The sequence below is a fragment of the Ooceraea biroi genome, chromosome 9, assembly GCF_003672135.1.
Source record: "Ooceraea biroi isolate clonal line C1 chromosome 9, Obir_v5.4, whole genome shotgun sequence".
NCBI classification, from domain to species: domain Eukaryota; kingdom Metazoa; phylum Arthropoda; class Insecta; order Hymenoptera; family Formicidae; genus Ooceraea; species Ooceraea biroi.
In genome coordinates this window covers 3,143,857-3,168,384 of record NC_039514.1, presented here as the reverse complement: position 1 = coordinate 3,168,384, position 24,528 = coordinate 3,143,857, and the positions used below count along the sequence as shown (strand labels likewise).

The 24,528-nt window shown below is 30.5% G+C and overlaps 3 protein-coding genes across 6 annotated transcripts in view; 2 read left to right on the top strand and 1 right to left on the bottom strand.

Annotated features, from left to right (window-relative positions):
• The first annotated feature begins 1,637 nt into the window (after positions 1-1,637).
• Positions 1,638-9,600, top strand: LOC105283223 (putative mediator of RNA polymerase II transcription subunit 26). 2 transcript variants are annotated; one of them, XM_026972242.1, is made up of 5 exons: positions 1,638-1,696; positions 5,274-5,488; positions 5,874-6,235; positions 6,338-6,841; positions 8,401-9,600. In XM_026972242.1, the coding sequence occupies exons 2-5, from the start codon at positions 5,373-5,375 to the stop codon at positions 9,219-9,221; spliced, it is 1,803 nt and encodes a 600-aa protein (XP_026828043.1). In that variant the 5' UTR covers positions 1,638-1,696; positions 5,274-5,372; the 3' UTR covers positions 9,222-9,600. The 2 variants fall into 2 exon arrangements, with proteins under 2 accessions (XP_026828043.1, XP_011344124.1); XM_011345822.2 differs by lacking the exon at positions 1,638-1,696 and adding an exon at positions 3,215-4,069.
• LOC105283222 (methionine aminopeptidase 1) lies at positions 9,545-12,725 on the bottom strand. Its single transcript, XM_011345821.3, has 6 exons — positions 12,429-12,725; positions 12,066-12,117; positions 11,750-11,988; positions 11,416-11,638; positions 10,190-10,465; positions 9,545-10,119 (listed from the first exon to the last, which is right to left on the bottom strand). Exons 1-6 carry the CDS (start codon positions 12,537-12,539, stop codon positions 9,887-9,889), a joined length of 1,134 nt encoding a protein of 377 aa, XP_011344123.1. The 5' UTR covers positions 12,540-12,725; the 3' UTR covers positions 9,545-9,886.
• Positions 12,726-14,597: 1,872 nt separating this feature from the next.
• LOC105283221 (tolloid-like protein 2) overlaps positions 14,598-24,528 on the top strand; it is a 93,934-nt gene continuing 84,003 nt past the window's right edge. The window contains exon 1 of one of the 3 annotated variants that reach the window (XM_011345819.3): positions 14,598-15,277. In XM_011345819.3, the coding sequence (XP_011344121.1) occupies positions 15,085-15,277 (193 nt within the window). In that variant the 5' untranslated portion in view covers positions 14,598-15,084. The remainder of the gene's footprint in view (positions 15,278-24,528) is intronic. The other 2 variants (XM_011345820.3, XM_011345818.3) reach the window with 2 other exon arrangements.

The window sequence follows — 24,528 nt, the reverse complement described above, 5'->3', positions numbered from 1 at the left end:
AAAAGAAAGTAGTTACGTAAAAGAAAAAGGTAAATACTTTTTTATAATATTATGTCTCATTATAGCACTTGTGTGCTGTTAAAATCTTGTATCTATTAATTATAATAGAGAATCTCTATTTGCCTATCTCACGGTTTACATCACTATAACCTCAAAATTATGGAAATTCATTAGAAAACTGCATATTAATAGTTGTAATATTTTTAATAACTTTTTCTGTTATAGAAGCTGTTCGTGAAATACACAATCATGCCACTGATGCAGAAATTGCTGAATGCATTTCCAAATGGCTTGCTCAAGCTCCGGTTAGGATTGAGAGATCAAAGTATGTCATTTTACATATAATTCTATACATACTTGCAGTATGTATATTTTTATGTAATTTTATGCTAATATATATGAATTTTAATTCCTATTTTATTTTTACAGGCAACATACAAACAAAAACGAAGAAGATTCAATTATTTAATTAAAGGAAAAGTATTTTAACATAATTAAAGGAAAATATTGGGTCGCCCGGAAAGTTCGTGCCGATTTTTAATAGATGGCGTTGGAACATGTCTGAATATGTCAATGTTATTGAAAACATACGATTTATATACATATGCTTAAAGGTGACATTTCAACACATCTTTAGGAAAAAAGTTGTTTCAGATAAATTGATTCGTGTCAGTTTTGTACTCTTTTGAAGATGGAAGAAAACAAAGAACATTTTAGACACTTGATGCTTTTCTATTACCGGAAAGGCAAAAATGCCTCACAAGCAACAAATTCGATATGTTCTGTTTACGGAGAAGACGCTTTAGCTGAAAGAACCGTACGTAAGTGGTTCGCTAAGTTTAGAGCTAGTGATTTTAACCTTAAAGACCATTAACGCTCGGGCAGACCCTTTACTACTGATGATGACCAAATCAAGACACTGATCGAGAATAACCCGCGCTACACGACACGTGAATTAGCAGAGATACTGAAAATATCTAAAACCACTGTCCACGATCATGTAGTGAAGCTTGGTTACGTAAGTCGCTATGATGTATGGGTTCCGCATAATTTGGCCGAAAAAATTTAATGGATCGCATTTCCATCTGCGACTCGCTGTACAAGCGCAACGAAAACGTACCATTTTTGAAGCAATTAGTGACGGGTGACGAAAAATGGATCATTTACAACAACGTAGAACGAAAAAGATCCTGGGGTAAGCGAAATGAACCAGCATTAACCACTCCGAAAGCCGGCCTTCATCCAAAAAAAGTCATGCTCTGTGTCTGGTGGGATTGGAAAGGAATCCTATATTATGAGCTCCTACCACACAACCAAACGATAAATGCAGATAAGTACTGCTCGCAACTGGACGAATTAAAGACAGCGATTCAGGAAAAACGTCCAGAATTAGCTAATAGGAAGAGCGTCGTGTTCCATCAGGACAATGCCAGACCTCATGTTTCTTTGACTATCCGACAAAAATTGTTGGAGTTTGGCTGGGATGTGCTACCTCACCCACCGTATTCACCAGACATTGCACCTTCAGACTTTCACTTATTTAGGTCTTTGCAAAATTCTCTTAGCGGCAAGAACTTCAACTCTTTGATCGACATAAAAAACCACCTTGAGGAGTTTTTCGCCGAGAAACCTAAGAAGTGGGAGAATGGAATCTTCCAGTTGCGTGAAAGATGGACAAAGGTTGTAAAACAAAACGGTGCGTACATAAGTCAATAAATATTTATCGACATAAAAAAATGTTGCCTTTAAATTTTCCTTCAAAATCGGCACGAACTTTCCGGACGACCCAATATTTTAACATAATTAAAGGAAAAATAATATCTCAAGAAGAGGATTTTTAAGTTTTTTTTTATAAAGAACAGTTACTTTTTTATAACAAAAATAGAGAAAATGTTTATTTCATTTTTTATTACTATTGTTATATTACATATAATTGTCTATTTATGTTAATAAATAAAAATATTGAAGTTATACAAATAAAAATATTTAAAGTATATAATAATGAATAATTATAATTATTGCATTTTTATTACATTGCAATATTATTATGACGTTTTGTTGCAATGTTCCGAAAAGCAGACATTTTCACATTCCTGCAATCCCATAGCAATGCTGCAGAAACATTTCGCAGTGAATTTGCAATGTTGCTACGTTGCGGTGAAAGATTCCTGCAATATATATGCAATCTTTGCGTGCTGTATGAATATCATTATATAAAAAATTATATAATTATTTATTATATATTATTTCTTTCTTTGACGGAGGAAACACCGTGACGATCAACAGCAATGTATGGGGCATTTTGCGCTTTTTCGTCATCGTCATCTCCCTCTCATCTTGCCAGCATCTTGCCATCATTTTGCCATCATCTTGCACAATTCCTTTTCACTGGGTCTTGTCTTTTGAAGCGATCCAATTATTGACTCATTTTTGCACATCTTGGAAATTAGAGAAGTATATATTTGCAAGTGTTGCATCGATCGAAACAAGTGATAATCTGTTGGGGCCAGCTCTGGAGAATTATAGGCTGGGTGCGAAGGTTTTCTATATAAGATTTTAAAGTTGTCCTAATTGAGATCTCCTTTATAACTGCGCTCAAGGTCAAATGAATATCGCCGTTTGATACATTTGTTGAAACAGTACAACTTTTGTATGCAACAATTTTTTCTTAAATGCCTTGTTTTCGTGATATTTTATCGGTCCGATACTTTTTCCTCACCCTGTATAGGGAATACTGTAGTATATCGCATAATATTAAATACAGAATATTGCACAATATTCAATACAAAATATTGTAAATACGGAATATTGCACAATATTATAAATACAATATTAAATACAGAATATATTGTAAATACGGAATGCGTGGATCCGCAACGTGTTAAATAAAGAATAAAAATAACTGATTGTTAAATGTTAATATTTCAAATTATATAATTATATGATTTCTTTTACTAAGAGCATATCATTGGAACATATACACTTTCTGGGTCATGGACTTTCTATGCAGTTTTAATCGCGCATAAACAACTGCACATTTCCGGTTAAGACTGGTGTGCAAATATGGAGAGAAACGATGTTTAACGGATGTTTAACTATTAGATAGAATCAGTTCATAAAATGAATAGTAACACTTAATTCAATAAAAAGCCTTATTAAAACAGAATCCTCTGATATATTTTTGTAACATTTTTTTATGAATTTATTTACGATGTTTTATATTATAAATTATTAAGTTTACATTTTTTATTAATCTAGATATTGAAATATCAAAAGCCATATTTGATATTATTTTTACTTTAGTGATTTAAAGTTTCTTGATCTTGTTTTAGTTTTATAAATATTCATAACTATAATATCCTTATTTAACAGCATGCAACTCTTAAAAGTTTTAATAATTTAAGCATAGTTATGTTGAAGAGAAAAAAAATCGGATGAGACATTTCTGTAATATTTTTCGGTGTTGCAATAATGTGTGCCATACATGAATATTAAAATTTACATAAATAATTATTAAATTATTTTTAATAATTATTTTCATAGATTTACATAAATAATTATTTACATAAAAAAATTTACATAAATAATTATTGAATTTTAATAGTGAATAAAATTTACATAAATAAATATTTTTCATACACTTATCTCAGTTCTTTAAATTTGTTCGGTAAAATTACATTAATAAATTATTATTCATAAAGTAAATGTATTTATCGCAGTTCGTAATTTAATTTCGTTACTATTGGTATTTCGAAGCGGCTACTGTTATTTGACGAAGTAACAGACCCGGTTTTAGTTTCCGATGATACGTTCGCTCGTTCGGAGTATAAATGAAGGACAATGACCTAATTGCGTGCAGAACGCGTTGTGCTTCTTCCTCGATAGTCAATCATTGTGAGCGCGCGCGCGCGTGTGTATGTGTGTATGTGTGAATTTGATTATTTACAAGCGTAAAATTGAATTTTAGTATTTCTGATCAATACGACAGAAACATTGAATTACTTCTCCTAACGGAGAGACGGTGTAGTTGTGCATATTGCGGTTAACAAAAGTGTAAATTATCATGAAGGTAAAAAACATATTAGGAAAATTAAATAACTTTCATTGTTTTGACAGATATTATTTTGACGAATACTTTATTTAACATGAATTCTTTTATGTTACATTATATTAAGAGACGTGACTCTATTAATAAGAAAAACATATAACAAAATATAAAAAGTAATAAATATGAAATTATATATAATATATATAAATAATTATATGTAAATACATAAATATAAATATAAAACATACAAATAATAAAAGTGATAATTTTTATTCTAAAGTTTCTCTTTTACAATATAAAATTTTTTTATATTTATATTATCTTTCTTTGAAAAAACAAAATGTTTTAAAAGAAAATTAATATTGTATATGTATAATAATAAGACGCTATAACAAAGTCATGTTTGGACGATGTTTGGATCTATATTTAAAAAATTTTGTGTCTTAAACCGTTCGCGTTATTTAATGAAAAAATAAATCCTTAAATTAAAAAATAAAGATAAAAAGCTGTTGTCGTTAATGTAACAGACCGGAACTTTTCATTCAAGCGACAATTTCTATGGTTGCGCGTTTTCTTTTCAATCTCGCTACTTAAGTTGGTTGCGCTCGCATTTCCCGTACCTATGTAGCACAATGTCCCACTTTTGATGCCTTGACAAGTCGCGTCAATCCTCTTCAATTTTGCACGCATACGCGAATACATGCGATTGACATCTGTGATTGACATGCACGACTAAATAACTATTGTGCGTTATACAATATACGCGCTGATATGTAGTATCGTAAAATACAAATTATCTGTATTCCATATATTGTTTTGAGGTTTCTCTTTTATACCTTTCGTTTTTATTTAATTGAGCTTCTAAAAATAAATCAATAATAAATAAATCATAAATAATAAAAATAAATAATAATTATAATAATAAGTTATAATAAAAGAATTATAATTATACAGAATTAGAAAAAATTATAAGAAGTTATAGGAAATAAATTCAAATAAAAAATAAGGTTTGCTGTTTCTTTCATTTGATTCCATTAAGAATACAAATAAAAACAAGTAAATATAATGGAATAAGAAAATAAATAAACAAATCATAGAATAAATGGATTCAATTTGTAGCAATCCTTTTCCTTTAAACTCTTTCACAATAAAAAAATGTAGGCAATTTCAATAATTAGACATATGAATAAATAAAATTATATAAATTATATAAATAAAATTATAGACAATTAGTTGGATCTACTGGCTCTTCTTCGTATGCATTTGTCTCTGCGAGGCAAAGAAGATTAGAAGACCGTTATCCCCGCCGTATCCTCCACCTACAATGATGTTGAAAAAGTCTCGACCTGTTAGTCACAGAATATCCATGGGAAATACTGTTCATATTGATAGTAATAATCAACTTCATCAGAGGATACCTTATAAATATTTCAATCAGAGGTGAGGTTTTTAATAGACATTTTTAAACGCGTTAAATGCTCTGAGACCGTTAATGATCGGCACTTAATGTCTCACTGATATCATGAAGAGGATATCAGTGATATACTGATGACGACTAATGAAATAATGAAATAAAATAAATAATGTATCTACTTTGCATATAACTATATGATTGAATTTCAATTACATACTTTATCATTATATGCTTATAATAAATATTGCATGTTTATAATAAATTTCAAATTTTATTCCAGTGTAACAAGATGTACCGAATTCACTTGGTATTTAATACGATTAAATGATACATTTCTTAAAACATTTGTGAATTATTTCTAAATGAATTATGTCATCGAGCTAATATTATTAATAATATTGTCGATTTCAGAATTCGACGACCCACGATGTACAATGTTCTATCGATCAACTGGAAAAATCAGATTCCACTTCGGGCGTCCTCTTTGAATAAGCATGTAATTTTGCCACAACGTGTTCCTGCCAAGGAATTTAAATCTGTTCATCAAATACCGGAATATAGACCGGAATATAAACCGGAACACAGATCAGAACTGGTAGTTTTGCCGCATATTCATCAAGCGACTATCGATGACGACAAGGGACCCATTCATACGATCCCAGCACCGAATCTGAGTCCGGCAGATAAATTTTATAATTCAGCGACTAATGCGGAAGCAATTGCGAATCATCGTTCACATTCCAGCGATCCTAATCATCGCACCGCGATGCAAAGTAAGTTTATATTTTTCATCGAATTATAGAAATATGGAATATTTTATATAAATTAATAATTAATAATTAAAACACATGATTAATTGGGTAATTTTTGCGTAGATCCTATGTTACTCGGCCTTGAATTAGCCGCAATTAACAATGACTTGTCACGAAGAATAGCGACAAGTTTGGCTTCGCCGCAACATCAGTATGAGGTCACAGAAAGCAATAATGATACGGCCTTGAAAGAACGTCAACCCGTTCAATCAGCAGGTTTGCTTCAGTCTCAGCAGGGTTTAGATATAACGGGGCTATCTTCGACTCTAATCAATCCTCATCAGCAATTTAACGGACTTTTCGCGAATCATCTCGTTAACTCAAATCCGGGCATTGCGGAACCGAGTGTAGAATTTATTCAGTCGAGCATACCGATGCAGACGAATCTCCATAGTGCTCTGTACGCTGGAGCTCCTTCCGCAGTTACTCAAATACCATATATGGAACAGCAGATTCCGGATCTTTATGTGAATCACCCAACACCGGCGGAATCACCTCTATCAGCTGCGCAATTTTACAAACTTTTAAATAATTTTCCACCCCAATTTGCGGAACAATATATGTCAGGTAATAATTTAAACGTACATTAAACATTGATCCAGGAGAAAAATGCGACATATTTTAGTTGCGTTGTAGGATATATGTTACAATGAGAGCCATTAAATCATTATTTACTTATGCATTTGAATTGCTGCTTATATTTTGGTAAAGAAGAACTTAACTGGCATAACTTTTAAATATTTTATTATAGAAGTCTGATATAAAAGGAAAAAAATATACGTACCTATTTACATACGTATTTGATTGGAAATTTCGGGGTTTATATTAATTTTATATCGTCACTATCAATAATCATATAAAAATCATGTAAAAATAATTGATACTTGTTTTAAACAGTAGAACTTTGAATTTTAGGTATAGAAAGTATTTTTATTTTTATTTTTCAAGTATTTTATATATATATGTGTGTGTGTGTGTGTGTACATGGTCTGTCCAAGCTTTGATGCGATTGATACTGAAGGAAATACAAGATATCAATTATGTTTTGTTTTTATTTTTTTTATTTAAAAGACACTTCTTCTGAGTCAATACGACGGTGAAAGTGATTAAAAACTGTTTCGAAGTAATCATTTTTTCAGAATCGTCTCTAAAACTGCGGTCGAAGCTCTTCGAATGTTTTAAATGATGTCGCAATGCTTTCTTTTCATCGCTAATTTGAGTTTTGGGAATAGTCAGAAGTCGCGGAGCAAAATCAAGCGAATACTAAGGGATGTTCGAGCACTGCCTTTTCTGCCCAAGAAATCGCATACAATCTTGGATTTGCGCTGGCGCATTATCATGGCGCAGAAGCGACCAAGACTCTTGCTCTCGATATTTAAGTCAAACTCGAAGAGTTCTACTTTACAAATGATTCGAAACATCGAAATAATAATCAGTGTTTGATCTTCCGGGATGAAATCTGGAAAAATTCTTTCTGCTCGATTTCTTTCGAAATCCGAAGAAAACGATAAGCAATGTCCTGATTTAATTCTTCTGCATTTAATATCAAAACTAAGAACACAGACATACTAAAGCCTTGAAATTTTTGGTGGTTACAGCTGGAATATTAAGCTTTAAAACGCAACTGCTTATCAAAGAGATAGCATTGTAGGAAAGAATTAAAAAAACTCGGTCGCATCAGAGTCTGAACAGACCATGTATAACGCATGATAGACAATACGATTCTCTGTATTAAATGCATCTAAAACTATTTTGTTGATAAAATTCCAACAAAAAGTTATATCATGCCAGTCAAGCTTTTCACTGACAGAATGTAATTTTTATGGAATTTTTCATAAAATTAATTATTTTTTTTAATCAATGTACAACTCAAAATATCTAATCGAGTTGATTGGTCTTTATAATCTTCTAATATTTTACTGAAAATGTTATTTAAAATATAAATATTATTTAAAAAGAAAAAAGTATATAAATATCCTTAAAATATAATTTGCAAGAAATCAATTTATTATGTTTCCAATACGTTTTAGTAACTGCGGTTTCTTCTTTGAAGAATTATATGATAAACCATAAATACTGAAAAGATGATTATAATTTTATGACTTGATGAATTTTATGATTAACAGATCAGCAACAGATTCTGCAGCAACAACTTGGTCAATCGTATCAACCACATGCAATAACAAGTCAATCGCAAGTGCATTCCTTCAATGAAAAAGTTAACAAATTACAACAGCAGCAGCAGCAGCAGCAGCAAGAGCAGCAGCAACAACAGAAGACTTTGTTCGATCAAGATTATGTTTCAGGGGATATTACAGAGACTTATAATCTTGAGTTTCCAGAAAGAAGAATACAATCTTTAGTAAACATACCTGAAACAGCATTACAAGACAATAGCATGCACGCTAATAAAGAATTTACATATTCCATAGACGGAATTGAAAAATCCGAAAACAATATTGAATATGAGAACATAAATTATCAGAAAAATCCGGTAACATATTTCGACAGAATGACTGACGGTAATGTTAGTCCCACGAAATTCTACACGATACTTCCTAATAGGGAAACCGCTGAAAAATTAGCCGCATTGGCTGCTGCCGGTAACGTCAACAGTCGCCTTATGGGTCAACTTCAAAGACAACAGCACAAAAATACGCAGAAAGACCTGATGCCGCTGAATCACAAAAATGTCGACGACGACACGAACAAACAGCAAGTCGATGTTGATCGACAACAATATAGTCAACACGAACCACATCATAAAAATCAGCAGCAGTATCTTAAGCAGAATTACAATGTAAAAGATGATGAAAAGTTACCGTTACAGATTACAGTACTTGACGATTACATCGCGAGTGACAACGACCAACAAGATGCAAGAGAAGACGACATGGATATGGAGTATGGATATGAGATTGAAGATGATGAAATTCAAGATCCCTAATCTAGGTCGCTCGACGCAGAATAATATTTCATAAGAATAATATTATAATAATTTCAATATTGAATGTGGTAATCGGTTGTGATCAAAGAGATGAAAATATCATCTAGTATATTAATAATCGATAAATACGCACGCGAGTCGAAAGAAAAATTTCGACAATATAATTTATATCGTTATATCGTAACGTAATTTATTTAATTATGTAACTTATTTATTTATTTATATTTAATACATTTATATTCATTTATATTTATATCATATTTAAATATTTATGTATATATTTGTTGTTGATAAAAGATAAACAGAAGAGTCTTTATTAACTCGTAAAATTTTATTCATTTGTTTAAACATTATTTGCAAAATATATACATATATCAAGGTATATTGTAATAATTTTGACACATATTTTCAAGATTATCTAATGATCCGTGAAAAATTAATAAATTTCGTACCGACTGGTATACAAATGTATAATTAAAATAGTGACTTGATTATCTTGCTTACTTGTTTCATTAGTGCAAAAACTTTGCAAAAACAGAAAATTAAGTTTATTAAATATAGATAATGCAGTAACTAGCATTAAAAAATTTCTATTTTATCAATTCACGTAACCCAAGGCTTATTTAAGTGTCAAAGGCTTATATAGAGTCGTAGGAAAAACGCTACTACAAACGATCCATGAACCATGGTCTACCGTCATTTACAAGTCGCTTCGTGAGAATGTCACAACCTGTCTCCGTTACTAGAAGAGTATGTTCAAATTGTGCAGACCATTGACCATCTAATGTAACAGCGGTCCAATTATCGGGCCACGTTTCATCCTTCCACGTGCCTTGGGATATCATTGGCTCGATTGTAAAGCAATGGCCAGCCTTCATAACGCCCACTGCTTTGTTTTCTAAAAACAAATTTTATGTAATTCGCTTAACAGAGTCGTTTATTCAAATTATAGTGATGCAAACACTCACTAGCGTAATGTGGTACGTTCGGTGCTGTGTGAAACAGACGATGAATTCCATGGCCGCAGTAACTACGTACTACGCTAAAACCATGTGCCTGCGCATGTTTCTGGATGACGTTACCAATCTCTCTATATTTTTCACCAGGCTTTACAATATCAATAGCCTTAGACAGGCATTCGTACGTCACTTTCACTAATTTCTTCACTTCCGGCTTTACATTACCCACCAAGAAAGTCTCATTCAAGTCACCATGAAAACCATTGTGATATACCGTAACATCCACTAAGAAGAAATAATTAGAGTGTATGGTCAGTGAAGCTGTATGCGGATCAAAGTCAGAATGTGATCTTTAACTTCTCTCTGGGGAAGTGTGGATCAGTCTGTCATTTAAGCAGGGTTGGGTAGTAACTAGTTAAAAGTTAAGTTAAAAAGTTATTAACTTTTAACTTAAACTAGTTATTTTTAAATGCATTAACTTATTAACGTTTTTTATACAAGTTAAAATAATTCATCAATATTAAAGTCGACTGTGATTGATCAATTTCTTATGGTTTAAAGCTTAAGTTTTATACCTTAATTTTAGAGAATGAGGTCCGAACGAAACTTTGTGTTCCCTGATAAAATTCTTTCCAGAATAAATCATTATAAAAATCAATCAATATTAATCGACATATTTTGTTAAATGCAATAAAATATTATTTTGCTCTGCAAATTTAAAACCTTTTCTTGTTCCAGTATTTTCCTTAATATTATTATTATCATCAATATTATTATATTATTATATAAGGAAAATACATGGTCTCTTATTAATTTATATAAAAGACTACCTTCTTATTATATCATCTAAATTAAAAATTTACAATTAAAAGATTAATTACGTAAAAAGCATAATAATTTTGTATAATTAATAGCTTTCAACTTTAATAAGTTAATTTAAGTTTTTAACTTAACTTTTGAGCTAATTTTTGTTTAAGTAACTTTTAACGTAAACTTTGTTAATTTCTGGGTCACTAACTTTAAACTTAACTTAATTAAAGAAAAAAATGAAGTTACCCAACCCTGCATTTAAAAATGCATTATTAGTGGACAGATTTCCATTACAAAGAAGTCACGTGAATTTGTGTGAGCGAGATTAATATTAGCCCTTGTTCTCTTTCATGTCTAATAAAAATTAAAAACACCCCAGAGTCAATAAATTAAGGCTATGGGACATTTGTTAATAGATACCATACCATTACAAATATCACCGTCTTGTAAAGGTCGAGTATCAGGTATACCATGACAGATTACTTCATTGACGGAAGTACAGCAGCTAGCAGGGAATTGATAATAATTCAACGGTGACGGATAGCAGTCCCTTTCTATGCAAGCCTCATGTACTATTCGATCAATCTCGGCGGTCGTCACGCCAACATCGCACGCCTTTGCCGCTTCATCTAGAACCTCACGGCCAAGCTACACAAATTAACCTGGACTTAATGGATATTCATGATCAAAATAAACAAGTTTATTAAAAATAATAAGATATGGAGGATTAATAATTCCATATTAAAAGAAAATTAGTACCTTGCATGCTACCCTCATGCCTTCAATTTCTTCATCATCTAGGACCTTTATATGACCAGAACCTCGTGCGGCTTGTTCACTGAGTGGTATTCCAGTTGGATGGGAAGCGTAGTCAGGTGCCTTGATGTTACTAGGAACTTGTCTTTGTTGCTCTTTTTTATGTGGTCTTAATTTTCCAGTATAAGTATAAGTTGGCCAAGGATTATAATTGTTCCCAGAGATCTTGCTGCTTTCTCCTTCTGATTATATAGAAATTTATTATAACACATTATGAACATTTATAAGTGTCAATAGCATGTACAGGTAAAGTACTTACTCGCTAATTGATGGATAACTTTGTGCATTTTCCAACTCCCTTGGAAGCAGTCCTGGAAAATATTGCATTAATTTCCAAATCTTACGATAAATATTTCCCATTATGGAAACAATAATAAAAACAATAAATTCACATTAAGATCTAAGATAGAGAGGATTAAAGATATCCAAAACTAAGAAAAACTAAAAAATAAAAAAATTTCAATAAATTCTGAAAATATTAAAAAACAAGGAACATAAATGCTAATTTCCGTTCGACAATACTCGGTGCACATAATAGCAAGTATCGATATAAAATAAAGGAAATAAATTGGAGAGAACCAAAGTAATTAACCTAACCTAAAATATAAGTAACGTGTCTTACTTGACTGCAAAAGTATGAACCATGAATCCCGAGTTTCAGGCAAGTTGGACATTGTAAACTGGCGACCGCGTTGCAACCGGGCGTCTCGCACATTCCAAGCGCTAATGACATCGTTGATACTCAATTGGGACTTTTCTATATTGGTCAATAATGTAACAAAGCCTAGACAAACGGACTTGATACGAGACAATTGTATATATAATACTTCTATCGCTAACGGAGCTCAAACGCTGGTTCCAACTCTAACGACCCAACGTTACAGTGCAGATATATATCGGTTTCTCACTTTCTGTACTTTGCAGATGCGCACGCGCACGTGTGGAACATGTGACTTGGATTATTTTCGTAATCACTATACACATATTTGGAATTTAATTCTTCTATTATTTATACATTTTTTTATCGTAATGTTAATTCAGTTAATTTCAGTTAAGTATAATTATTAACGCTTTTTACGTGTATATTTAGGTTAGCTCTGTGTGTGCCAGCGCATGCGCATAACGTCAAAGTCACCTATTATTGTATTTTCTGTCTCGATGTCCCACTACTTATATTGGGAAGATACATGAATAGCACAATACAGTAATTTATATGTATAATGTCAAATTTTCTAATTACATTTGATTAATAATTACTAAAATTAATTAATTAATTAATTAATTAACAAATAAATAAAATAACTATATGTATAAATCAACTTAAACACTTTTTTTAAATAATTGTACTCTTCAATTAAAAGTTTGGTAACGTACAATATTTTATCAAATTGTTATATTATTATCAAATTATTACATTTGCAGTGATCCTGCACTGTTTAATTAGTAGGAGAGAGCTATTTTCATCGTTCTCTTTAATTTAAATAACGTGAAATTGAAATTTAAGTCACTCAAAATAATTTCAATTTCGTTGATACTTTATTCTCCGTTACACTCGTATATCACTTGCAAATATAAAAAAAATATTTGCAAAATTAAATTATATATAATAAGTACGTGTTATGCGCATATACATGGATCTATGCAGGCATGTCACGTGAGTGTGTCCACTACTTTAAACTGCTATATATTATTCATTAATTTGTTATTTTATACTATACTTTCCGTTATGTATCAAAAGTTCAAAATATTTCCTCCAAAATAATTTTAAAAAATTGCAGAAGCGTGAGACGATGCGAATACCATTTTTTTCTTCGAGAGTTTTTATCTCCACTTAAAGTTTGGCACTTAATAAAATTTATCATATATAAAAATTGTATATATATGGCGTGAATGTAACAATTATTATTTAACTCCAAATTTCCAAATAGCGGCAATGTGCACTTATTAATGTCATACAAATAGAGTTCTGGATAATCTTATGAGATCGTAGTTTGATTTATGTGATGATTGTGATATGATATCTCACTCGTGTCATTTATTTCAATTAATTTAAAAGAAGAGAATTGTAAGTTATGATACAGATTTATAGATCGATCATAATATTTAATAAATCCTTGATTAAAAAAGTTCTAATGAAAGGTGCGGAATGGCTTATTTAAATAAAAATTGGATGTTTGTGTCACAATAAGATTTTATTGTTTTGCGCGATCATAGGATATTAATATGTTGTTTTTAGTTTAAATAAAAAAATATAACTTTTATAATCTATTGATCGTGAAGTTTTTCACAGGTTTGATTCCTTATTTATCTCTCATTTGCAAATATAATAATTTCATAAAATATTGTATGTTACCAAACTTGTAATTGAAGAGTACAATTATTTAAAAAAATGTTTAAATTGATTTACATATATAGTTATTTTATTTATTTGTATAATTATTTAGTAATTATTAAATCAAATTTAATTAGAAAATTTTACATTATAACTGTTATTTTTTAAATTTATTTTAATCTATATATTATGTTAATTTTATTATATATATTTTATTATTTATATTTGAGATATTTTGTAACTAATGCCGGTACTGAGTATTCTTGCGTGACGAGGAATCCCCTAGGAATCCATTCGCATCGCGGCACGGAAGCTCGGTCAGTGTCTCGGCCACCCTCATGTTGTGTAATTTGTGAGGGAGGAGAACGATTGTTCCTGGCATCCCTTCTAGTACATACGCGTATATATATATACACACAGCAAACACAAACGGCATACATACACATCCCCTCCTCCTCCTCCATCCTTCTCTCGACTTAATGTCAGTGCGAGCGCGCGCTTTCGAACGCGAGGGACGATCAGTCTGTTCTCCACGTTCTTCACGTAAGGACGATTGCCATTCGCTCCGTCCGATAAATCACGACGTGAACGGTCATCGCTTCGACCGTTTATCCAGATTGAGCTAGAATGCATTTGATAACACGGATATACGTACGTTAGAAACGTTCGGGGTAAACGAACGTTTCGTGACAGTGAACGTGTTCACGAGTTTTATCTTTACGTGTCATCGCCTTTCAAATGAGTGTCGAGATAGTGATGCATCGGTGTAATCAATGTTGAGAAATTAACGCTGCACTTGTATGGCTCGGGTTTTCTCACTGAAACGGAAACGTCGGGGCAATAATATTTCGTTTTTTGTGTTATGACCCAGCCAGCGTCCAAGACGATTTTCGTTGTCGAGCATCAATTATTGTTGCATCAATACTTTATTTGATATAACTCCGAGATGAGGCCGCTCATGATTTACGTAATTGTTTGCCTGTTGTCGGTGATCGTTATTAATTGTCGAGTTGTTGAAAACGATACCAATGGGAATCAGTGCAATAAACGCCGACGAAGATTTTCCATCGAGGAATTGCTCACCGTCAAGTTTCCGCACGCTATTACCGGAGATTTGGATATCGATATTTGTAAGGCTGGTAAGTGCAACAGTGCCAAATAATAATCATATATCGGATTATAATTGATTCCAAGGTGACTAAAACGAATGATCATATTTTGAAGTAATTTTGATTTATTCAATTAATCATGAAAAAATTTTTTATATATATTATTTATATTATGTATTATTATATTTAATTACATATTGTTAAAAAATATTCTATATAATACAATTATTTAATACTGTTTTATTTTTTTATATTTTCTTTATACTTTTAATATTATTATTATCATTATTATTATCGTTATTATTAATTTGTCACATCCGTTAATTATATCATATCTATTAATTTATATATAATACATCAGTATATAAATTTTCTCAGGCTTAAACAATGCAGTGCAGTGCATTTATATTATCATGCATTATCGTGCATTATTTTATCTTTTTTAAGTCTGCGAACTTGTCTTTTACTCTACGTTTCTTTTTAATTTTTAATAAATATTTTTTTCATGAAAGATATCGAAATATTATGAATTTTTTAATCCATTAAATACGTAAAGATTTTTTTATGCACAGTTGGAAAATTTGTTTTCTTGTTAAAAAATATGCCGGTTAACATTTTTGTGTTAAATATTTAACACATTCATGTGTTAATTTAACATGTTGCTGTTGTGTTAATTTAACTCAAGTGTTAAATTTTTAAAACAACTAAAAAAAATGTAAAAATTACACATTGTGCACCTATTTTTAATTTTACACAATAGATATGTTGCGTATTATTAGTGACAAGTTTTATCTGTTAAAATTTACAGAAAACTATGTTGAGAGTAAAGATGTATGTAAAAATAACTTTTTTTTCGAGTTAATTTTATCATTAAAAATATGTTGATTTTACACAAAATGTATTTCAAATTACTTCGCATTTGCATTCATTTTGGGTTAAAATATTAACATAATATTAGTGTCACCATTTAACATATCCATATTATGTTAAATTAACAAAAAAATTTATGTGGACCGTTTGGGACATGTGATATCTGTTAAATTTAACATAAATTTTTCACCTGTGTGTACATTCGGTAATTTAAAGAAAAAAAAGAATATAATTTATTATTTAAGTTAAACCAGATTTTGTTTTTATATGTACCAAGAACAAACCAGAAAGACCTTTAGGATTGAATCTGATCTATTCTATTTATTTATTTATTCAGTTTATTATATTCAATCTTACATTTAAGATTATATTGCTTTTTAATGTTTATCTATGCATAAAATGCGAATTAGATATATAAAGAATTAATTATAAAAAATATAATATAATAAGTAATAAAAACTAAACAAGCTTAAAACGCTGTAAGACACAACATTCATAGACATTCATAATAAATAGACAATTGTTATTTCAGAGGCATCTCTCATTACATCACTATATTCTAATTCATTTTAAGGAAAGGAAATCTTTATTATTTCTTCTTAATTTAAATTAATAACTACTTTATTAAAAATAAACATTCCCCTCCTTCAACTGTTGTAAAAACTTTAAAATATTATTTTATATAGTTTAAAAATAAAACACTATATTTTCAATATAGAATTAATAAATCTAATTAAATAATTATTTGTAAAATTTATGTTATACTTAATAATAAATAATATTAAAAAATTGTTTTTAAAAATTATGTATTATATTGAAAAAGTTATCTTTGCCTTTTGTGTTAGGTAAGTTGCTTTTCCTTTAGAATTTCAGAAATTCATTGTATTTGATATGAATTTGGTGCTTCCGCCTTTACATTGAGAGTTAACATTTACCAAGAGTGAGGAGACAAGAATATCTTTTTATCCTGTTAAGAAGTGAAATTATCTTGAAAATATCTTAAAAACTAGTAGTCGAATAGAAAAGAAATGAAAAATCAGACGATTTGTTGTATAACACATTCTATTGGCTGTGATGTAATATATCTAAAAAAACGAAATGCTTTTATTTCAGAGAAATAATGAAATTCTTGTGGTGGCATTTATATATAAATGGTGCTAATAAATAATAATAGTACAGCAACATTTAATTTATCATTGAAGAGCTATATCTCTTTTTAACTATTTTTATTTTGCTTATTTGTAGCTGTCATATTATAATCTTGCTTACACGTGGCACGTAATACATGTAATATATCGTTTAATTAATGTTCAGTAAATTTTCTTTGTTAATAATCAATATCATTTACAATTTTTACAAAAATCTATCTTTTTTAAATTTTTCTAATGTTCTGATAAAGATAATTCTAATTATCTTTATCTCTAAAAATAATGCTTGTTAATGATATTGGAATATATACATAATTATAATAGCATCGGAAATAAATACATATAATTATACATGTAAATATTAAATAACAGTAAATATTATACAAAATTAATTTAAAAAAATTATATATATTAATATTAAATAACGGTAAATATTAATGCTCATTTTTTATATTGTTTTAATGTAAAAAGTTAAGTTTTATGCTACGGATAATAATGTATTGTAATAATCATTATCTAAATAAAATAAAACTATTAATTTACTTTTAAAAAAAGGAACAAATGAAATACAAAAATTTTATGCGAAAATATTATTACAAAATAATTCGATTCGACGTTGTTCAGTCATCAACTATTGCTAATTGTGTCGTGTTGTATAAAAGGATATTTTTTCTGTTAGCTGTTTATACATTTAATTGAGCCAATATATATATATATATATATCTTCTCCCTCTCCGTCCCCGCCTCTCTGTCTTTGCGCGCTCGCGTGTGTGTGTTTGTGTGTGTTATTAATATTACTTTAATATTTACTTGAAGTTTAAAAGTTGGTTATAATTTACTTAGCCTAGACCGATGTGATTATTCGTAGTATAAGATATTAATTGTATAGAATAGCTTTTTAAAGTCACTATTCATTATTATATAATTAGTTTTAAATTTAAGTTTTTAATTTTGAGTTTTTAACATTTAACATTTAAATTTAACATTTAACAATGTTCTACTAAATATGTAAAGGCTACAAATATAAAAAAAATCATAAATTATATATGAGGTATTCACAAGATTACATATTTATCTGTAATATATGTTATTAATTACATTATTTATAACTATAAATATTTTGAAGGAATGATATTATATTTCAAAGCACTTTAGTGACAAGTATTGTAGTGATAAATATTACGGGCATTGATAATTTAATATCTAATTTTATAATCAGAAAATTATATTTCTGTTTAATTGTTTTCATTTTAGTTATCTGCAGGCCTCAATAGAATCAATGGAATTATTAACCTCGAATATTCTTAATTAAGTAGTTATATAAAGATTTTTTTACGGATTAGTGTGTCATGTCGAAGCGCATGCCTTACTAATTAGGGCAAAGCATGCCGTGTTTTCGCTTCTCTGTGTTGCACTAGAACGCTGAGGAAAAGTTAGTCATCGAAAGATCACGCAGTAGTTTTGTATCATTATAATGTATTTTATATACATAACATCTTTTTGATACGCTTTTTTTTCTTATCCTAAGTATATGTAGATTTCAACTACATATGCTACCTACAATTTTTTGTCTGAAAGTGCATGTTTATCTCGATGAATTTACCGTATTTTGTTTTTAAAAAGAATTTTTGTTGAAGCAATCATATTTCTTAGATAATATTCTTTTTATAATAATTAACTTAATAATTAAATGAAAGTTAAATTGTTGTCATAACAAATTATTACAACAATTTAACTTTCATTTAAGTATTCAGTTAATTCAACAATGGTTAACTGCTTAACAGTTAACAACTGATTAATTAAAAAAATTTTTAATTCTTTTTAAAAAAGTCACATCAGTGGTTATACGTATGTAATTTTATTTATATATCATCATTTTTATTTATATCTGTTTATATTTCTACATTTATATTTTCTTTATATCATTCCGATGATTATTTTAATGAAAAATTGATATTCTATATATCATATTTAAGAGTTAATAATACATATTATTTAATATATAGTTAATGGTTAAAAATGTACCTTTTTTTTCGTAAAATATGTGAAATTTGTAATCTTTTGTAATAGATTTTTTTCTCTATTCAAAAGAGAGAGTAGAGGTAAAAATTTCGCGCATTTACATAATTATGAAAAAATAGGAAATGGTGTAAATTAAAAATCTAAAAAAATTGAATTCTATGAGTTAACAATATATTTGATAAAATTTACTTGGCAATTAACGTTCGTAGCGATTAATGTTGAAAATATTAACGATACAAACATAAACGTGTTTTATATTATAAGACTTCTTTTAGTAATAATTTTTCATATTCACATACGATTAAGAATATTTACTAAGGTGTCGTATAAATCGTATATTTATTGTACATTGCGAGGTAGAAAATATTCTTGAAGGTAGTTTCTTATAAATCGCTACAATTTAATTACAGTAAATTCTTGTTAAACTAACATATCATTCGTCTTGCTTTCCTTCTGTTTGCTCCATTATCGAGCTGACAGATAACCTTTTAACCTTTAGCATGTCTTCGGTACACCATTTACATGCGGCTTATTTTTCTTCATTCTAGACAAGAGAAGACAAGAATTTAATGTTTCCTTATTTATTGCAACTAAACTATCCGAATCAGCAACAATCTTAATGAACCCGATTTGAAGTCTTGTTTTTATTCTCAACATTCTCAACTTTCTAATGTTTATAGATCATTCTAAAGAATCATAGATTTATAATCTACACAGAAACTTTGCTCCTATTTAATACCTCAAATAGATAATAAATGGACAAGTTCTGATTTAGAGGATCAAAAGAGAAGTTTTTGGTAAAATCTCGTAACTTTCTAAATCCTAGTACGAGAGGGTCATTCAATAAATAAAGTGACAAACGATCGTAATTCAGAAACTATTTAAATAAGAAATAGTTAAAAAATCAGAAGTTGGCATACCTCGTTATATTACATAAATCGTCTAAAAAATAAAGTTAAATTGTGAAAAAAACGATATAGTTTATGAAGTAAAGAAATGCTTTTTAGAACATTTGTCGACAGCACAATCAATGATTAAAACCATTAAAATACTACGCTGGGAAATTCTATCACATTTACCCAGGGTTGGGTAACTTTAATTGTTTCTTTAACTAAGTTCAGTTTAAAGTTAATGATCCAAAAATTAACTAAGTTAAGTTAAAAGTTAATAACTTTTTAACTTAACTTTTAACTATTTAACTAGTTACTATCCAACCCTGTATTTACCTTATAATCCAGTTCTTTCTTTTGTATCTTTAGATTTTTTAAATTTAATTAACTTAAAGAGGTATTACGTGGAATAAAATTTGACGACAACGAGGATGTGAAAAAATAATGCGAATCTAGTACAGACATCAGGACAAAGATTTCTTTGCTGCTAAAATAAAAAAGCTAGTACAGGTTAAAAAGCGATGGGATAAGTGTGTAACAGTTGAAAAGTAGATAAATTGTTACATTAATTGAATAAACCATTTTGAAACTATATCTGTTTGTCTCTTTACTTATAAAATGATTTAGACCTGATTCCATAACTTATTTTAACCGGAGTTTAATTCGTTAATGGAGAATTCACATTGCTTTTAATATCCGATTTACGATGTTCAATCCAAAGAGTAGGAGAGTTCATTTTCTAGAGATTCTAGACATCGGACGCATTGTGAATTATCCATTAACGAGATAAATGCCGATTAAAGTAAGTTGTGAAATCAGGCATTAATATTTTTTATGTACCTTAATTATTCGTTGCGTGAATGTAGCAATGGAATTTTTCCTTACGAAAAAGTGAGTGAGCAAGAGAGTGGAAGAGATTTAAAAAATGACAAAGCGATTAAAGATCGATATAATTGTCATTATTTTCAAAGAGATTCAAAATTGCTATAAATTGTAATGTTTATTTTACAGATAATGGATAATGAAGAAGATTTTAGAAAAATTGGTCAATGCAAACAATTTCTTTACCAAATGCCAAATAGTTTTTCCTATTTAAAAAACGTGCATCGATTTGTGTATATACACAGAAAAAAAACATATTAGTTATAAACGAAATATCAGATCGCATAGATACATCATATCAAAGATATAATGATAAATTTTGTACACGTTCGCGTAAATTAGTGATGATGTATGTATATAGTGCTGGCAAAAAGTTCCGGAACGATTAAAAATCTTAGAAAATAATGATTTAGTGGAAAAATATTTCAAATAAAAAGCATAGGGCTTAAAAAAATCTATTAGATGATGATATATATTTGACCTTAGTATGACCTTGGAAAGCCCGGTCATGGTCAACATAAAAATCTTAAATGGAAACCCCTATTTTTTATTACATATTCTTGTAGCTTAGCTCGAGAGCTTTTCGAAACGCTATAATAAATTTTTTTTCTCTTACGTACTTTTTGACTTATAAGGCTTGAAGATTACACAGTACCGCCGGCATTAGAATTACCCAAGGTGTACCGCGTGGAGGTTGCACAGTCAGATTTACACCTCTTTTGCGTGTGTGTGTGTGTGCGTGTGCGCGTGCGTATGTGTGCGGGTATGAGTGTGTGTGTGTGTGTGCGCGCGCGCGCATGTGTGCGGGTATGAGTGTGTGTGTATGTGTGTGTGTGCGCGCGCGCGCGTGTGTGTTCTTCATAAAACTAACTTCACAAAAATAGTTTATACTCGTATGTACGAACAACGGCATTAATGCCGTCCGAAAATACGTGTGACGCACACTAAGAAAGCGCGTCACTTATAAACTTTCTCGCGTATAGGTGAGGTGTTCCGATAACTATTTTGCTCGCTCGTGTTTACCTCACCTACAACCGACATTGTGTAAGCGACCCGATCGTTGTGTGCGATCACACGGGTATTCGGACGGCATTAACTCCGTTTATTGTACAGAGTACATACTAGTTTTATGAAGTTACTATCCTTCTTGGTTTAGTCGTTCATTGAATATTACAATTCTAAATTTTGTTTCCTATTGATCGTTGGCTCTCGTAAGATTGGTAAACAAAACACAAGTTTTCAACTAAGGCGTTGTTTTCTAATGCTGTTCTGATCTGAATTACGAATTTAAGTATTAAGATTACTCATGCTCCAGTAGTGTACAAATAGTAACTGTAAAATTAAACAAATATCTGAGAAATCCATCGTTCCTTATCACTTTTGCTACATAAAATCGTAAATTTTTCTATGATTACACCATTACATAATTACTTTTAAAAATGCATCTAACTCATACAGAACGAATTACTATTCTTAGGATGCGAGGGTATGGTGATACAATGAGATCCTACCAAGACGTCGTGAATCTGTTTAATAACACATATCCTCATCGCGATCTAATTTCTAAAGCTACTGTCTGTCGAACAGTTTCGCGATTTGAAAGAACGGGTTCAGTTGCAGACGAAAGAAGATCCGGGAGACCAAAAACAGCAAGTAACGATGATGTGCTTTGAAAGTTCTACAAAGTATTATCGAAAATCCTCATAAGCCTCCTTCGAAAATAGCTCAGGAATGCAACATAAGCCGAAAATCGGTCGCGAATATTTTAAAGGAACATCGTTACCACCCGTATAAAATGAGACTCGTTCAAGAACTGTCTGAGGATGATTTTGATAGACGAGTAGAATTTTGCGAGGAAATGATGAGGCGATATGATGAGAATCATCAATTTTTTAATTGGATTTGTTTTTCTGACGAGGCCACCTTCGAGTTGAACGGATCTATCAATCGTCAAAATTTAAGATATTGGGCTGACAATAATCCCCATTGGATGAGGGATTGTCACACTCAATATCCCCAGAAACTAAATGTTTGGGCTGGGATAATAGGTCATCATATTGTAGGGCCGTTTTTTATCGAAGGAAATATAAATGCACATAATTACGTAGACCTATTAAGAACCGAAGTCGTGCCACGTATCCAAAACATTACAGGAAATGCTTTTGAACATGTTTAGTTCCAGCAGGATGGGGCTCCAGCTCACTTTGCCGTAATGGCTCGTAATTTTCTGAATGAAACATTTCCAAATAAATGGATTGGTAGAAGAGGTACAATCGAGTGGCCACCTAGATCACCAGACCTAACCCCACTAGATTATTTTTATTGGGGATATTTGAAGAGTAAGGTATACGAAACAAAACCTGCCAACATTAATGAATTACGAGCCAGAATATTAGACGTTTCGAATTCAATTAAACAGGAAATGTTAGAAAATGTACTGCAAAGTATCTACATCTACATTTGGCACACTGCCAAGCAGTAAACGGACATCAGTTTGAGCAATTAATACATTAATTTTTTAATTTTTTAAATTTTATTACATTAATTCTTTTATTACATCTAATTACACACACACACACACACGCGCGCGCGCGCGCGCACACACACACACACACGCACGCACGCACGCACGCACACACACACACATACACGCACAGCGGAGAGGGTTTGGAGTCATTTACTACGGAAGTGACGAACCATGGGGTCCTTATCTCTGCTGTGACACACACATACACACACACAAAAGAGGTGTAAATCCGACTGTGCAACCTTCACGCGGTACACCTTGGGTAATTCTAATGCCGACGGTACTGTGTAATCTTCAAGCCTTATAAGTCAAAAAGTACGTAAGAGAAAAAAAATTTATTATAGCGTTTCGAAAAGCTCTCGAGCTAAGCTACAAGAATATGTAATAAAAAATAGGGGTTTCCATTTAAGATTTTTATGTTGACCATGACCGGGCTTTCTAAGGTCATACCAAAGTCAAATATATATCATCATCTAATAGATTGTTTTAAGTCCTATGCTTTTTGTTTGAAACATTTTTCCACTAAATCATTATTTTCCAAGATTTTTAACCGTTCCGGAACTTTTTGCCAGCACTGTATAGGTGTGCCAGACGTACCGTATAAGCTGTTAATCGTAGATTCCTGAGTTCATTTGGAGACGAAAATCTTCTAATGCCAAAATGTCAAGGCTATTATAGTTTTTAAACGGGAAAGGTTTAAAGTTCACCAATCAGCTTGCCAAAATTTCGCGCGCTCAGGGACATTGCATGTCAAAAAAGCCTTTCCACATCAATTCACTCAACTCGATAGAAACATTAACTCGAAATTATTATTCATTTTATTTCTTTGTACACTGTCAGCAAGACCAACGAATATCATGATTATAATAGTTTTTAAATTGTCATACGGAAACGCGATGCGTCGAACTTTCAAAGCATTCGTGCGAAGTGTGCAACGAATAA